Genomic DNA, 16,598 nt, shown 5'->3' with positions numbered 1-16,598 from the left:
AAGTAAATGGGGTTTTTACTACAAAATGATATATTTGAACATTGTGTATATGGATGGATTTGTTTAAAATTATAAGATACTTAAATTCTAGACATTAGACTGCTCAAGAAGGTTGTAAAAGTTATAAGGGTTTGTCTTAAGGCACTTATCACTAATTCAGATATGTAAATACATAATACAAAGTAGACTACTCATGGGACGGATGTTTGATATAGTCTGTTGTGTTACAAATATTCAGTTTAAGGCACAATTTACACATTCGATTGCTTCCCTTTGCTTTGTACTGATCTAATAATAAATTGCGGAATGTTCAGAGCGGACAAGACTTCCAAAAACAAAACCAAAAGCGGACACAGACAGCCACTCGAACGTGTTTCGGCAGACGCGGGCATTTTTCCAAATGGAAATGGAGGAGTTGCCCGAATGCTGAGACAGTTACTGCCCACCGGTGCTGCCCTGAAATGACTATGAAAAATGTGTGAAAAAGATTTTTTCTGCCCCTGTCCAGCTACCTATGGCTATAAAGTTTTAATGAAAAAAGCTGGAGATTTCTTTTTGCCCTGGTAGAAGACCAAGTGGCTGATAAACTGGTTCCAGCAGCGCATAGAAAAAGTTCTCAGGGTACAGATAATAAAAATTCAAGCGCATATGATAATCAAGGAGCAAAAAACAAAAAGCGGAAAAAACGCCACAGCGGCAGCAGCATCGGCATACATATTTAATTCAGAAAAAAAATCACAGCAACAGACCATCGACGATTTAATATAAGAAAAACACGACGGCAGGCGTTGGATTTTTTGTGCCATCCGTTGGTCGGAAAAAGGTGTGTGTGCGGGCACAAACAACCCTCAGCTAGGACCTGGACGACCTCCCCGATGGGTGTAGGTACGCCTGGGCCTAACTGGGTTCCGATGTTAACAGGTTTGAGATCGCCGCACATACGCACACACAGCTGTGCGACTTCACGGACATTAGAGAGGATCTCCGAAGGAGAAAAATACGAGCTATACGGCATTTCCGTAATCTGAGCGCAGTAGGCGCGGCTGTTTGCGCTTTTCTGACGATGCTGCTGCTTTTGCTTCGGCTGCTGCTGCTTGGGCTTCTGCCGCCTTTGATAGAAATGACAAATAACCAGATTCATTGTAATAGATTATGTCTACAACTTAATCGCCTTGCAGATAAATGATGACAATGTTCAAAGGGAGCAACGATGGAGAGCTGGGCTGGCTGGCAGCTCGTTTTGTTTTTGGGTGTCAATTTTGTGTCTGTGTTGCTTTGTAGTTATATCTTTTGGGGAGAGATTTGATGTGAGATTTGTTTGGACGGAAGTTTGCGTTAGTTATTTGGCGTGCGGTGCTTAACTAAATCTATACAGCAGGGTGAGCGTGAGGCCGATCACCGCGACCACAAGTCCCAAAGCGGATTGCAGACCCGAAGCTCCGGCCAATCGGCACTTGAACATATCGTAGCGGGTCTCGACATCAGCCACGATATTTTGGTACTCGGCTTCGACGAGCTGTCCATCGTAGTAGGTGATCAGATCCTCGAAAGGATACTCGTATCCCTGCAGGCACTCGCACTTGTAGCCTCCAGTTTCATAGCCACGACCCATAATGGGAACGCACTTAAGCAAATAAGAAGAATGTTAGTTTTGGTCCAACAAAATGAATACCACTTAGAAGAGATGCTTCCGAGTTTTAATGAATTTTACTTACGTAGGACGATTGCTCGTCGCACTTGTGTGTGTTCTTAAAGGCGTTCGGTTCGTAGTACCAGTCCGGGCACTGGTTGATGTCCAGCTGCAGCATGTCCATGGAGACAGCTACCACACCCCTGCGCAGAGCAAACAAATTAGTGAGTTTAATTGCTTCTATTTGCATCACAATGCCAGAAGTCACAAGTCAGAAGTTAGGTCTTGTCAACACTCCAAAATTAGACAATCAAACCCAGCGCATTTGCATGTGAATGAAACTGGGATAGGAATTGAAAGTGGGACTGTTTCCGAAAAAGGGGTTTGAGCGGCCCGCGACGGCGGCACGCAACGGACCGGCCCAACAAGTCGCTCGATCTCAACCCAACCCCTATACCACATTATCCCCTTAACTTACTTGAATTCCAGCTTGACTTTCAGGCTGTCCCAGCCAAAGAAGGGCACCGCATAGGTCACCAGCCACTTCTTCACATATCCATCGCAGTCGAATTGCGGTTGAGTCCAGTATCCGTGCTTGATGTTGGCCGCTCTGTACGAATTGGGGTAGTGCTCGTACTGCTGTTGGTATTCACCTGATTCATTGTGACGGATCTTGATCTTCATGTAGAAGGTCTCCAGGTCGTCGAAGTTGGTGTTCCAGCGCTGCTTCAGGAACTTGAAGTACTTCTTTTCCGTGTAGAGTTCGTGCGTCTTGTTGAGCCGCGCCAGGTCCTCCACCTTGAACTTCCTCGTGTTGAGCTCAGTTTTGTAGGCATAGGGTGCGAAATATGTGCGATTGGTGAACTTGTTGCGCTCCCAGAGCATTGTGGCCGACCAAACCTTGCTGTCGCCCAGGACAATGGCAAGGGTCTCGCCGATCATTTGATCCTCGGTCAGCGGCTTGTCGGCCACTCGCTTGCCCGAGTACACTTCGTTGGGATCCGATACCTGTAAGGCGGAAATTCGTGTTATAGTTTGCATACTGTTAGTTTGGGGAAGATATTGGGTTTTGGGAAACGAAAGAGTTTCCCCCCACTCAGCTATTCAATGCTAACAACTTGTGCAAATATGGACAGAGAGAGTGAGCTGGAAGGAGTCTCACATCCCCAGGATTTCCCTATGTGTTCGTTGCTGCTGCGGCTGGCCTTTAATGAAGACGACGCCTTGTGGCGAACCCGTTTTTCGTGTCCTCTGCGCTCAAACTAATGAATTTAGCATTTGGTAATGGTTTGACACTGAATATTTAATTCACGCCGCGCGGCTGGCAACGCAGAATGCCAAATAGTACGAGCAGCATCGGTAAGAACCGAGAAACTGGCAATGCAGGAAATTCGAGGAAGTTGAATTACGCGTGGAAAATTATAATTTACACTTGAGAAGTTTTCAAGAGCCGTCGTCGAAGGCTCTTAATAGGTGTCGGGTTATCAATTACTGCTCTTCATTTAGCGTGAAGGCGATGGGAATCCTTTGCTCTGATTCGTTTGCTTACCTGCAGAAAGGCGCTAATAAAGTTGGCCAGTCTCACGGCCATCTTGGCTTCGTTCTCGAACTGCTCCTTGGCGCCGAAGCTCACATCACCGCGAAGAATCAGATCCTGCGGATGGAAGCTGTCAAGGCGATAGCATAATTGATCATTTTATTGAAGTAACCTTGGCTGGATAAGTTCTGTTCCGTATGTGTCTTACTTTTTGCAAGTGCGATAGTTGACTCCATGAATATACTTCAAAGCCTGATCAATATTTAAGTGCTCAGCATGAAGTGATCGCGAGCCGGTGGTGTAGTTGCGATATTCCGGGTGCCGGTCCAGATACTTTTGGCGAATGTGGTAGGAGGCCTTGTCCCACTGAATGGGAAGCTTTTGGATCCCTAACAAATAGCATCAAGTGTCAAATCATACTTTTACATATTGCTCCTTAAAACATACATCCAATCTTGAGGCAGTCGTACTCGTTGTAGTACTGTTCTGCCGATGCGCGCTCAACAATCTCGCCCAGATAAGGTCGCCGCACCACGTTGGGCAGCCGGAAACCTGGCTTACAACGGCACTGATAGCCACCGCGCCTGAAGCCCCAGCCTTGTAATGGTTCGCACTCTGTCGTTTCTTTTTTACACCGCGCCGTGTCCGCAAAGTGATTGGGTCCTTTGTTGCCTTCACCCAATGGACACTGGTTTATGTCAATACGCTCGAAGTCCATCTCAAGAACCGAAACGGCAGTGTATCTAAAAGCGACGCAGAAGGTTAGAAGCAGGGAATCCAGCGGATATTTAGGGTATCTTACTTGGGATATTCAATGTGCCGGAACTGCGTGTGTCGAGGGTAGATATCCGCAATAGGCACTACAGCGGCCACCAGCCACTTGTTGGACCTGCCACAATCGAAGTACGGCCTTGTAAATTTAATCGGACCCGGGTTTTCTTCAGAGCCAGGCGGCCCGTGGAAGGTATACGTCTCGTTCGTGTTGTTCGCATAGCGGATTTCCACCTGGTAGGTGATCTTCGTGTCGTGCCGTCCCTCGACGTTGTCTGGTAGCCAGGCGCGGTACCACTCGTTTATTTTATACAGGTCGTGGGTGTAGTCCTTGGATATGGAGTCCGGGTGATGGGCGCCTAGATCCTGAACATCGAAGGTATTCCACGTCGATATCTTCTGCAGATGAATGGGATCGTTGAAGTCGTCCAGCCTGAAGGTTCTTGGTCCGAATCTGGGGAACGTTTTGTTGAAGAAGCCGCGATACGACGACGAATACGAGCTGTTGGGCGAGAAGTACACGGCCGAGGCGTTTATGTGCGGGTTGGCGGATACATCGGCTACGGTGGACAGAAAGTAGTACATCATGCCGGGATCGTAGGTGTCGTTGATGGCGGGTCGAATGAACCTCGACTGGAGAATGTAGCTCCAGAAGAAGCTTCTGCTAAGGGCCATATTCTGCAGATGCAGCAGAGCAGTTCGGTTGGGGAACACCGGATTCACGTTGATCTCCTTGATGTCCGGCTTGTGGGACACCGCGTCCATGGGCATGAACAGGTCCGAGTGGTGCTGGATGGGGCAGTTATCCGCGTTCACCTTGTCGAACTGCCTCTTGATCTCATCAAATGCATCCCGGGCCTGCCACTCGTGTTGGGCAAACACACCCACGGCGAGCACCAGCATAAAAAGCAAATAGCTGCGCCCCAAAATCGACGAGGGGAACATATTTCCCGACTCTTATCGCACACAATTGTTGCAGAAGAAACAAACAACACTATCAACTAACTAATTAACTAAACTGATAGAAACTAAATATAAAATGAGATTTTGGGGCGCGCCAATGCCAAGCTGGGCTAAGTAATAGAAAATTGTGATGCTCAGCACTTGTTGGAACTACGCCCTCAAACGGTGATGGCCCGCCTGTTCGATAGTATCGATATATTGTTTATATTGGTTGCTGGCTGATATCGAACATTATTACAAAAAAATGTATGTTGCTATTTTAAAGCTATTGCTTCTATATATTCATTATAAATCCCTGTTTTGGTATTAATATGCAATACAATAATAATATATTTTCTAGTCTTACTTACTTACCTGCAACCGTGCATTGTCTGCTGGCCTTATTAATTTAACGCGTAAAATTATAATCTAAACTATGATTTGTGTGTACTACAATCTTATTCTTACATTAGATTGTTATAAATTTTTTGTGAACTTCATTAAGAAATTTAATGTTTAATACACTATTTAGTTACCAGTGTTGCAAAGCAATCAATTTTTGTAGTTTACCTATCGATTATTGCACTGCTTGTTTTATCGAACTGCCGCTTAAAATAGGAGGGCACGGTTTCTGTATTCAAATGTTTAGATAATTATCCAAAATACATCAGAGTGGACGGTTGGAACTTGGCCAAAAATTAAAATTGGTCAAAAGGGGAGCTGTAGGTGCAGCAATTTGTGAGGCGTTGTCGTTTCAGTTAGTTTAATGACATTCTAGTGCGGAAACGGCTTGCACTTGGTTAATTAATTTAATATAACCCAAAACTGACAGGATTTCCACATATACATGTTGATATGATCCCTCCACATACATATATATAGATACTAAAGGGAGTCAGGGGTGTAGAAAACCCTTTTCAAAGGGGTTTCCAAAAATTAGCTATGCTTTTAAAATTGCTGCGTTTCAAAATAGTTTATTTTCTTCATATTCTATTCACGAGTTAAATGTGTTAAAACATTTTATATAAATAATATTGATATTAAAATATTCGAAAACAAAAAATCAGCTATCTGCCGAAGTTAATATATCATAGCAGTAAAAAGTTTATTAAATTATAACAAAAATTATATATTGTTAAAAGAAAAATATTTGAACACAATTTTATTAAAAGCAAAAGAATGTGCTTTTTTCTTCTTTATTTTTCGAATATTTCTGATCTTCTTTTAAAACTATAGAAAACTGATGAGCAAATGAAAACTGAAAGCATTATACCTTCTGCAAGGCTATAGAAAATGCATCATATAAAATGGGCATCCCTTTACATTCTTCCTACGTCCCTGCCCGTTGACCCTCTTAGGCGACACGATGCCCCTCCTAAATTATTGAACCCTGCTGTGTGATAGGGATTGAATTAATCCAGATTCGGGTCAGCACCCAGAGTAGTAGCTATTTTGGCAACTTTGCGGCTGCGGTCACAGCTCGAAGCCTTCGTCCCTGGAGCCCGGAGCAAAGGCCATTTCCTGGCGCTATCGTTCAGCGTCAATCTGTTGTGGTCGTCCTGCTATCCTGACCGTTTCGTCCTCTTCCCCGCTCCTCTGGCTCTTCTGTCGCCACCTGCGCTAAATGACACAAATTAGTGGACTCGTCCAGGGTGACCCCTTCCTTGACCCTCCTCTGCGCTCGCATTGCACCACTTTCATTACATTGCTGCATCCTCGTCCTCTTGGCCATTTCGCCTAGGTTATTTATTACACCTGTCGTTTGTTGTTTTGCTTGTGCTGTTCGTTTTTCCCTCGGCCAGTTGCTTTTTTGCCAGTTGGATCGACGAGGGGGAGCCTCCTCCTGGCCGACAAAACTAAAATTCGGCACAAACATAATTTCCAGTTTGTCGACTGACATTTCCGTGCGTGTGTGTGGGTATATCTGTGAGCGAGTGCATCGGTATGCGTACCTGCAGCGCGCTATGGCATAATGCAGATAAATCTACGCGCCTCCTGCACTTCTTTATTTCCCACGTGGGAATCGCAACAGTGCAGCACATCAAACAATAATTCTATCTGCAAGATACATTTTATACATTTATAAATAAATATAAGATTCGGTGAATAAATGTGAAATTCTAACATTAATAAAACAATAAATTGAGTGTGTAATTTATGATTAAGAAGTAAAAGAAGTACCTTGTCTTACATTAGATTAAAAACAACCCTTGCAAATAAATTCATTTTTACCTCTGAAATAACTTCTTGATATCTACGTATAGTTGATATAATTTCTTTCAGTGTGCTGTTATTTTGTTCTGGCCTCGTTTTCGCCGGTCTTCTGTGTTTTGTTTTAGTTGGCCCATTCGCTTTTTGTTTTCGTTAGCACCGCACCGGCTACTGTAATTGATTGTTGTGTAAATTTCGTTGTTGTTGCCGCAGTTGTCCTAAATGGCAATTGCTTTAAGCCAACTGACGGGGAGAGAGTTTTCCGAGGGGCAGGGACGGAGGTGCAGCTCTATAAAATGATGTTGCATGGAGAGGAGCCAGGAGATTTGGCAACGTTGCATGGCAGATAACATTTTAATTCGGCCATGTGCCAGGGCATTAAAACTTTTGCCAACTGGGGGATTGAACAAGTCGGGAAATTTGAAAGTTTGGCACAAACTGATGAAAACTAAAGAAAGCCTTTGGTCTGTGTAATGGTAAATATATAATATATAATATATATATATATATACAAATGAAAATCGCTAAGTTAATGTATGATAATAACCAAAATACTTCAACTATAAATTGGTATTAAAATAATCTGGGATAATTAAATATAAACATGTACATATATCTTTGCATGTCGCGCTGCTCCCGCTCATTTTCAGCGTTTTTTGAACTCGCACATCCTAAATATAAGATTGTGTTGCAGAAGACATTTAATAATAGCCGCACTGACTAATTTGCGATAATATTTATCAGGGGCACTGCCCAAGATGGTTTTCATTCCTCGCACAAATTGCCTTCTAAATCGTGGCGAGGGTTCAAAAAACCAGCCGAGAACAAAAAGCGCAGCGCAGATAAACAAGATGGAAAAATAAATATAAAAACCATCTTAGAATGCCAGACAACGGACAACAATTTAAACAAAATCAAACAGAAAATCTTTTTTTGGGGCGTAAATATAATAAAACAAAAGCGAGCATGAACAATGCCCTACAAATGGACATACATAGATTTGGATTGGGACATGGACTTGCAATTATGCCAAGCGATTTTTCAGTCCATCCCCAGTCCTCTGCCCCACTCCACTCCGATGCGATCCAATCTGATCCCCGATCCCGGGGAGCAAAATAAGCCAAATCAAGTGGAGAGTGGGGTCCAAATGTGGATGCCTGCCTGTACGTTAGCAATCAGCAGCAAAAAGCAAAAAAAAAGAAGAAAAATCAGCAAAAAAAAAAAACAGCAACAAAGCAAGGCAAGCGGCAGCAACACCGCATACAAAATACAAAAGCGGCCTAACACACAGAGCAAAAATGTGTTTTTTGTCAAGGGTGAATGACCCAGAATCAAAATCCACAAAGTCGTCGACGTCGTCGTCGTCGCTGCATGGCTGGCTGCTCCTGCCCCTCGATTCCGCCTCGAATCACCACTCTCCTCTTCGCGCGCCCGCAATCCTCGCGTGAATCTGAATCTGAATCCGAGTCCTCATGCTGCCAAATCGGTGGAGTCTTCGTGCGTTTGGCTCGTTTCAGTTTTCGTCATCCTCGAAAAACGCCGCACCTCTCGCTTTATGCATCATTTTGTTTTGTATTCGCACTGGTCGCTGCATGGGCATCCACCCCCCTGCATCCAATTCTACGCCCCTGGCTGTTATGATTGCCGTTGCCAGACGATAACCCAAACCAAACCGAACCAAACCGAAAATGAATAATACAAAAACAAAAAATATATAGCTAAAAGCAATGAATTTGAACATTTTTGCAGCATTGCACACGCGACTCTCGCGCGTTCCCTCAGCCAGACAGTCTGAGAGATACAAATGCGGCAGATACAGATACTGATACAAATACAGCTGCAGACACATTTGCAGATACAAAGTGTAAAGAACTGCGCTCTCTGCAATTTCTAAGGCCCCCGAGTGTTATCGGGCAAACCAAAAAGCGCTAATTGCCGGCGTGTTTGCAAAGATAATCGTTAGGTACTCATGGAACCGAGTTCCCAATCTTTTCGATATCCTTACCAAAATGCTCCAGAACTCTTATGATCTCACTTTGTATGGTTCCTGTGCTAGTATCAAATGGTCGATAAATATTTTTCTAAATGTAGGAAAGTAACCTGCAGTATAAAGAGACTGATAAATACACATTTTATGACCTTCTTAGTTAGATACTCTTTCTTCAAGTGTACGACCCCGAACAAAGCGGCAATTAAAGTTGACCCAAGACGTTGTCGACAAGAACCAAAAGCCCGCTTGTTCGCCTCGTCCTGTCACCTAATTTCCGTTTTAGAAAACATGTCCTCAGCCCCGGCCAAGAGGCACTTGAGGGAGCTCTTTCCCTACCCCTTTCCCCATCCCCTTCCTCCCGAATGCCAATCAAGTCTGGCTGTCCTGCGAACACTACAACTAGTTCTGCCAGCCGTCCTCGTCCTCAGAGGACGACGACAGCAAAGGCAGTAACACAGCGGCAGCAAATAATTTTGTAATTCAATTGTTGTCCTTCTGCGCATATGGCGTGTGTGCCGACCGAGTCCTGCGGCAGGTTCCTCGACTAGCTGCGAGGCAAGTGGCCTAGCCAGACCAAAACCAGACCAGACCCCAGACCAGACGGCTGTTGGTTCTTTGACTTGTCCTGCTCCCGTTTCGAAGACCTACGACAATAGCAAAAGTTGCCAAGCACAACCGGAAAAGGAATGGCCGACAAGCAACGTCGACCTCGGTCCGTTCCTTCAGTTGCTGTTGAAGACTCAGCAAATTGCAGGTCCTGGTGTCCTGGCTCTATCCTGTTCTATCCAGTCTGCTTCCTGTGCCACAGTTGGCAAACAGTTTTCACGTTACCTGCCGCAGCGGACTAAGTGGCAACATTTTCCTAGCCTTACATGGCTACAAAAATATTACCTACTTTTATTTTAGATTGTAGGACAAAATTATAAATTTAATTCTCAAAAAAAATTGAATCGCACACAATCGCAAAACAATCCGACTATTAGAATGTCTCCTGAAAACTAAAGCATATCTGCAATCTACAGGACATTTTTGCTGATTGCATATCGCCCCCTCTCAGGATTCTATTACCTTGCGTGTACCGGGTATCTCATGTTTGTATTATATATTAGTTTAGTAGCTAGTAAGTTCCTTGACTTTTTTCAGTGCACCTTCCATTATTTCGATCAAAACTTTAGCATTGTGCACAAACTTGTGTCGCTTGTGCTATTTGAAAGTGTTTGGATCTGAAAGACGAGACTTTTAATTAGGGCTTCGGTACAAACTACTTGAAAAGCAGCGATGATCATTATCCAACTTGGGGTGTCGGTTGCAGATGCACTGCTTGCCCAGCTGAAAGCATTTTCCCATCGGCTTCCGTGGTTGAGATGGCCGAAAGGAGCTTTTCCCATGGCTACTCATCGCTTATCCGCCCTGTAATTTATGCGTATTAATTTCATCTCCGGCCTATCCGGCTTCCTGTCCCAGCGATGGCACAATGCAAATTGCTTCGCTCCTTTCTGAGCCTCGTTATGCGTTTCGAGTCGGCCATCGTTCGATGTCCTCTGTCCGTTGTCCTGCGGACCGGTCATTGCATCCCACCAGGCATCGTATTGACCGCCACAAAAGATACGGCGTGGATACAGAAAAACAAAAAATATTAAAAGAATTCCCTCCTCGCTCAAATTCCTTCGCGAGGACAATAGGATTGCAGAATGCATCGCAGGAACCGAACAATCCCTGCGCCATTATTCGCATTATAATGCCATTCCGATATGTATGTAAATAAACAACGAAAAATATTATAAAATAAAGAAAGTGGAAGCCTCGGCCATGGCAATCGCTTGTGTTCTAATTGCCGGCAAGGACCTGCCTGCCTGGATCCGACTGCCTGGCATCCTGCTAGGCTGGACATGCAATTGCATTGCAGTCGCTGCTACTGCTCCTGCTCCTGCCTTTGCTGCTGGCATTGTTCCAGGCCCGCTTAAGGGTTGAGTTTCAAGTTCTGCACTCGTCGGGGTTATCGCACGATTACAAAAGATTTCCTTCTCTATGGTCAGCTTCAGATCCTGAATCGGATTTAGATTCAGATTGAGGCACGGATTCTCGAGTACAGCAATGCGAAAAGTACAGCAAGGCGAAACTTGCAGCGGAAGTCGAGCGCATTTCAGCATCATCTTCCTCGTCATCAGCTGCTCCAGGATCTGGATGGCAGGGGCGGTCGGATTGAGATTTATCTAGGAGATACTTTATGCAGCAGCTGCTGCGAAGATTGGGGGACATTAATCACTGGCCTCGCTCAAAGTTTGACCTCTGCGTTCTGCGTGTGAAATAGAAGTCGTTCATCTGCCATATCCTGCCGCATTTCTCGGACCATTCCCTTTTGCCCTTTTCTGGTTGCCGTGCACAAGGAGAAAAAATAAACAGTCGACTAAAGGTGTAGTTCAGCGGAAAGTGGTCGGCATCCTGGTTCCTTTAGTGAATTATGACCATAAGTTTGGACAGTGGACTATACTTTGCCTTAATTATGCTAGCCATTAGCTTTAAAGCGACTAAATAACTTGTAAATTCAGATGGCTAGCATCCTTTCTCGGTTTTAGTGAAAAAAATGGGAATGTGGCCAAACTGACTTAGTTACTGTCTTTTGGTGACCCGATTCTCGCGCTTTTACAGCAATCAGGGGTTAACCAGCTGATAATTGTTTGCTTGACACAGAGATTGAATAAATACCACTATTCATTGAACTCACATTTTTTGTTTTTCTTCCGTGTGCGTGTGCTTGACCTTCTGGGCTGTCGTTGACCCCGGTGCGATGTGAGCCCAACTGCATCGCGTCCATGCCGGAAGGGATGCGGGGGACAGAACGGGCAGCGGTCTCATTATACATAATATACAGCCAAGTCCTGCTGCACTTATCCACAGGAGCAGCAGCTTGTGCCGCCAGTCGCGTTTCCATCCCGCCTTTGTTTTAGCTCGCAAATTTCCACAACACGTGCACTTGAAACATAGAATGCACTCGACCCCACACACAGCACTCTACACACTACACTCTACATACTATACACGGCACACTCGCATGCACTCGAAAATACTCACTCGGCCGTACTGACCTATTCCTCTGAAAACGCTGGTTGGCCCGTCTGCTTCCAAATGCCTCAAGTAGGGGCCCGGAGCAGAACATAACATAACATAGCGATTCTCGAGACCAAGCCATGCGTAAACGTTTAAAGTTCCCATTGTTTTTGACCAGCGATTAAATGTGGGTGGGCTGCATGGGGCGGATACGGAACTTTAATGGGAAGGATAATGAATGGGTTGTCTAGGAACTCGCTTTACCATACGCATATTTACCTTTAGTTGGCCCTTTGATGATGCGTTTGACTAAATGTGGCCAAAAGGTACCAAGCGGCAAAAGGGTTCTTGACTTGAGGTTCATACAAAATAAACTTTTGAAATATTCGAGTTTTGTTAGACCTAAATAATTTATACTTGTCTTAAAGGCACATATTTTTTTATTGACTAGACCATCACAACAGATTTATATGCTCGCCTTAGAGCGTTTCGTCACTACGTTTGCTGCCACACTCGCAAATATTATCTTTGCTGTGGATAGGACGTCCTTTTTTAAACGATATCATCAGAATGATACATAAATATACAAGTAGATAATTGGCTCATTAATTATCATTATCTGACCTATGTATGGTCAATGTATCTTACTGCTCAGGAAAAGTGCAGCAACTGCAGATTGCAGCTCTGTGGAGGGTGGACCCCAAGGCAGTTGATGCAAATATGATCTCTCGATCGAGATTAGTGACACTTGATTGCATTGCGTTATGGCCACAACCTGTGCAATCTGTTACAAAATGTTTTAACACCTCGTTGAGCTTACAGGGGCTTGCGATTGCGAATGCTTGGGGATCCTGGACCTGAAAATCGATATTTGGGCAGAAGGTTAAAGATGGAGCAAAAAAAATAAAGCAAAACAAAAACTGGCTGCCAACACCTTGGAGCAGACGGACGACGTTTGTGGACGGGGTATTGAATGTAATTAAAAGGAGTTGGATTACACGCGTTGGTGGTTGAGGGCGGAGCTTAGAGGGGGCTGAAGGGTCTGGAGGACCCCTCACAAACGGAGCTGCATGCTTGCATGCAGAAACCAAAGGACAAACCAGGAAAAAATGGGGAATGCCAAGAGTGGAGGCTTCTTCTTTTCACTTAACACACGAGTAAAGCTCAAGCTCTGGCTCCCGCTCCGCTCCCGCTCCACTGGATCCCTTCTGACTGAGCGACTCTTCAAAATGCACTTTAAATGGCAGTTTCCGGTCACACACAAACACACACATACACACATAAGCATATGTGTGTGCTCCTATAGAGAGAAACAATGCAAAAACGCCAAGGAGTCGCGCTGTGCCAGGAGCAGCAATGCACCGCTTGGTACATACTGTACTCCACCCCTCGACGTCGCTGTCATGTCCGCCGTCATCGTTCTTTAGCCGTCATCCTTGCCGTTGTTGTTCACATCCCTCACATCTACCTTTGCAATCCTCTCCTCTGCATTCAGAATTCCTTATCCATCGTGCATAATGCAGTCTTAGCTTTTCATAGGCCTACCCCTTGCAGTTTTGCATTTGCATCGGAATCGTCCTTTGTGAAAGGGTTGCTGCTGCTGCCGAGCGGACTCTCTGCATGCAGTCGGCTTTATTAATCATTCCCCGCACATTAGCATAACGAATTAATAATCATATTTCTGGTTAGAAGCGCAGTTTCTTTCCGATTTTCTTGACCGCCCGTACAGTTTCACGACCCACGTCCTGACCCGCTCTCCGCGTTTCCCGCTCTCCATCGTGGACAGCCCTCGAGGTTTCACGCTCCGTGTCCTTCTCAGCCCGGCGAACTTCCCGCTCTCCATCCTGCGCCGCCCTGGCCGTCTCTCTGACAACGGTCTCTCCCAATCTCTGGGCTTCCCGCTTCACTATCGGAAAAGTCATGCGGATCGATGGCAACGGATGTCGCCAGAAATCAACACGCATTATCCTGCTGCCGGACGAATCCACATGGTAGGTTACCACAGCGACGGTATTCTCATCCAAAGGCTGGATAAAGTCCTCGTCCGTGCCGGATTCATACTGTTCACCCAAGTACTTTTCGATCTCCTTCATGGAGGGGCGCTTTTCGGGATTTATATCCATGCAACATTGTATTAATTGCTTGATACCCTCTGGGCAATCGGATCTTACAGATTCCATTGGCAGTTTTTCGCCTAAAATATTCAAATATGTATAAATATATAAATTTAGAAGAAATTTAAAAGAATTTCTTTTAAATTAAATTTGTAATAATTTGAAATTTCTATATTTGAAGACTATCGAATACTCATTATTCATTATGCTGAGATATAAAATGTTCGTATATTAACAAGCAAACCATACATATTGTAACAGTATTGCATGTCAGGAGGTAATGACGAGAAAAAACATTCCAATTTTAAAATCAAATATTTGGAAACCAACTTGCACGACATAAGGATCTGCAAATCACCTTTCAGCTCTTGGGTATTGAGATCTCAACGTTCATCCGGACGGAGTGATAAATGGTCGGACGGACAAACAGCCGGACATGACTACTAGAGTAACTGTAAACATATACCAGAATAATTATAATAGTTTAAAGAACTATATGTAACGTAAATTTAAGGAATTGGGATTTAAAATAGGTATATAATACTAATTACCTGAACTGATAGCTTTCAAAATGGCGTACTGGCTGTTGGGGTTTTCCAAGTGACTATATGGCAATTGACGGGTCATCAGCTCCCAGAGCATTATTCCAAAGCTGTACACATCACACTTAGCCGTATATTTTAAGTGCTTAATGGCCTCGGGAGCCATATACCTCAATGTTCCTTGCATATCGGTCTTATTAATGGTCATATCCGTCGCCAGGCCAAAGTCACAAATCTTTAGGTCTTCATGCTGATTATGCAAAAGCATGTTTTGCGGCTTAATATCGCGGTGAACAATCGGTCGATCCAACGAATGCAAGTACGCTAGGGCCTAAAACACCGAAAATGTATCTGATTGTGGGGCAAGCCGACCTTGCACTTTACCTTGGCGCATTGGAGTGCCCAGCGAACCGCTTGCTCAACGGTGTACTCCCACTTGTCATCGCCGTAGAGGTAGTTGTGGAGGGACCCCTCCTCCAGGTACTCCATCAACAAGTAGTCCTTCTTTCCATCGCTGGCCCTGCCGATCACCCTGATAACGTGTTCGTGGTCGATCTCCGACAAATGTGTGATTTCCCTCTCTGCATTCTTTTTGATTGTTTTCTCAAGGAAATCAAATATCTTTACTGCAATCTCCTTATCTTGAAAGGTGGCTTTGCGCACCGCTCCACCGGATCCAGCTCCGATAATTTTCTAAGGATAAAAGGGGGGGCTCTTTGAATCCTTAACAATATTGCAAGTAAAACCTACCTCACTGAGCTTCACCTCCGCAAAATCCACTTGCTTGGCCATCTCTAGCAAAATACGTGCGATCGCTTTGAAGTGCAAACTGTGAAGTGAATTGCAAAAAAAGGTGTGATTAAGTGCCAGTTAAGTGAGATTAAACTACCTTATCGGTATTGCGATAAGAAACAATTCTGTCATTCAACCAATTCCAACTTATCAACAATGCTCAATATTAATTTTTGTGACTTCCCCGCAAATCAAACTAATTTTTACATTGATTTACCTTTATTGCAGTTTCCCACAATCTGGGTCGCGATTCATATCGGACCTTCAACCCGGAAATGTACTCGTTATCAAGCCCATTGGGACCGCATGGAACTGGTGAGTGATAGTTAAATTTAATTGCGATTTTAAATGCTTTGTGTAAAGTTTATTTATGTATGGGTGCATCCGAGTTAGTGTGATCTTTTTCTGATTTCATATTTTTGTACAAGTAGATGGTGCCTTCACTGATTTTTGTCCTTTTATGGTTGAGCTTAGAGCCTCCTCATGCTGTTTATATTGGCAGACCTGCCCATCTGGATCTCGCATTACACGAATGTCTACGGTTACATAAAGCCCCTGACAGCAGTTGCTCTCCATTAGTTTGTGCCCCGGCACCCAAGTTCCTTGCACTCCTTTCGTTTTCAGCCATTCCATACCCACACATTTGTTGTTGTAGGTCCAGCACCAGTGCACCGCTATAAGTCCGGGTTCCACTCCCGACTTATGTAAACCACATGCCCACTTCACTTGGCAGGCTGCCTGACCACTGCCTGGCTGAATGGTGCACACAAAAAAAATCTGAGCTGCAAAATATATAAAGTATTGGGATATTATTTCTGTCCAAATAGGGGTAGTGTGAGAAACATATTCTTCCCATACTCAAGATATTTTCCTGTGTAGCAGGTTTGGCTGGATGGTAGGATGCGTTTACATAATGCAAATGCAAGTATATAGCACTTGAGCATGCTCTTCGCGCCACGTTTCGCATATTTGCCGGCCGCATGTGTCCTGGTTTGGGTTTCCCGGCTGTGCCACCGTTTCT

At 44.5% G+C, this 16,598-nt stretch overlaps 3 protein-coding genes and 1 long non-coding RNA gene across 11 annotated transcripts in view; 1 reads left to right on the top strand and 3 right to left on the bottom strand.

The window, feature by feature from the left end:
- LOC6619216 (heterogeneous nuclear ribonucleoprotein R) overlaps positions 1-16,598 on the top strand; it is a 54,083-nt gene that overhangs the window by 492 nt on the left and 36,993 nt on the right. For all 6 annotated transcript variants that reach the window (XM_032723747.1, XM_032723727.1, XM_032723737.1 and 3 more), the window contains exon 2: positions 15,806-15,892. In XM_032723747.1, coding sequence (XP_032579638.1) covers positions 15,806-15,892 — 87 coding nt within the window. The remainder of the gene's footprint in view (positions 1-15,805; positions 15,893-16,598) is intronic.
- Positions 4-5,012, bottom strand: LOC6619219. The gene is made up of 7 exons (XM_002043402.2): positions 3,970-5,012; positions 3,615-3,910; positions 3,376-3,556; positions 3,180-3,297; positions 2,109-2,638; positions 1,716-1,833; positions 4-1,624 (listed from the first exon to the last, which is right to left on the bottom strand). The coding sequence occupies exons 1-7, from the start codon at positions 4,881-4,883 to the stop codon at positions 1,358-1,360; spliced, it is 2,424 nt and encodes an 807-aa protein (XP_002043438.1). The 5' UTR covers positions 4,884-5,012; the 3' UTR covers positions 4-1,357.
- LOC116801824 lies at positions 6,077-13,388 on the bottom strand. 3 transcript variants are annotated; one of them, XR_004362262.1, is made up of 6 exons: positions 13,230-13,387; positions 12,778-12,986; positions 12,409-12,676; positions 12,154-12,346; positions 6,833-6,938; positions 6,077-6,736 (listed from the first exon to the last, which is right to left on the bottom strand). It is a non-coding gene; the product is annotated as an uncharacterized LOC116801824 (long non-coding RNA). The 3 variants fall into 3 exon arrangements; XR_004362260.1 differs by having other exon boundaries at positions 12,778-13,388; XR_004362261.1 differs by having other exon boundaries at positions 12,168-12,346; positions 12,778-13,388.
- On the bottom strand, positions 13,713-15,901 carry LOC6619218 (putative mitogen-activated protein kinase kinase kinase 7-like). Its single transcript, XM_002043401.2, has 5 exons — positions 15,795-15,901; positions 15,536-15,614; positions 15,170-15,478; positions 14,795-15,116; positions 13,713-14,323 (listed from the first exon to the last, which is right to left on the bottom strand). Exons 2-5 carry the CDS (start codon positions 15,575-15,577, stop codon positions 13,815-13,817), a joined length of 1,182 nt encoding a protein of 393 aa, XP_002043437.1. The 5' UTR covers positions 15,578-15,614; positions 15,795-15,901; the 3' UTR covers positions 13,713-13,814.

This window comes from Drosophila sechellia, chromosome 3R (assembly GCF_004382195.2).
Source record: "Drosophila sechellia strain sech25 chromosome 3R, ASM438219v1, whole genome shotgun sequence".
NCBI lineage: Eukaryota > Metazoa > Arthropoda > Insecta > Diptera > Drosophilidae > Drosophila > Drosophila sechellia.
Note: the sequence above shows the minus strand (reverse complement) of the source record. Positions and strands in the feature narration are given on the sequence as shown.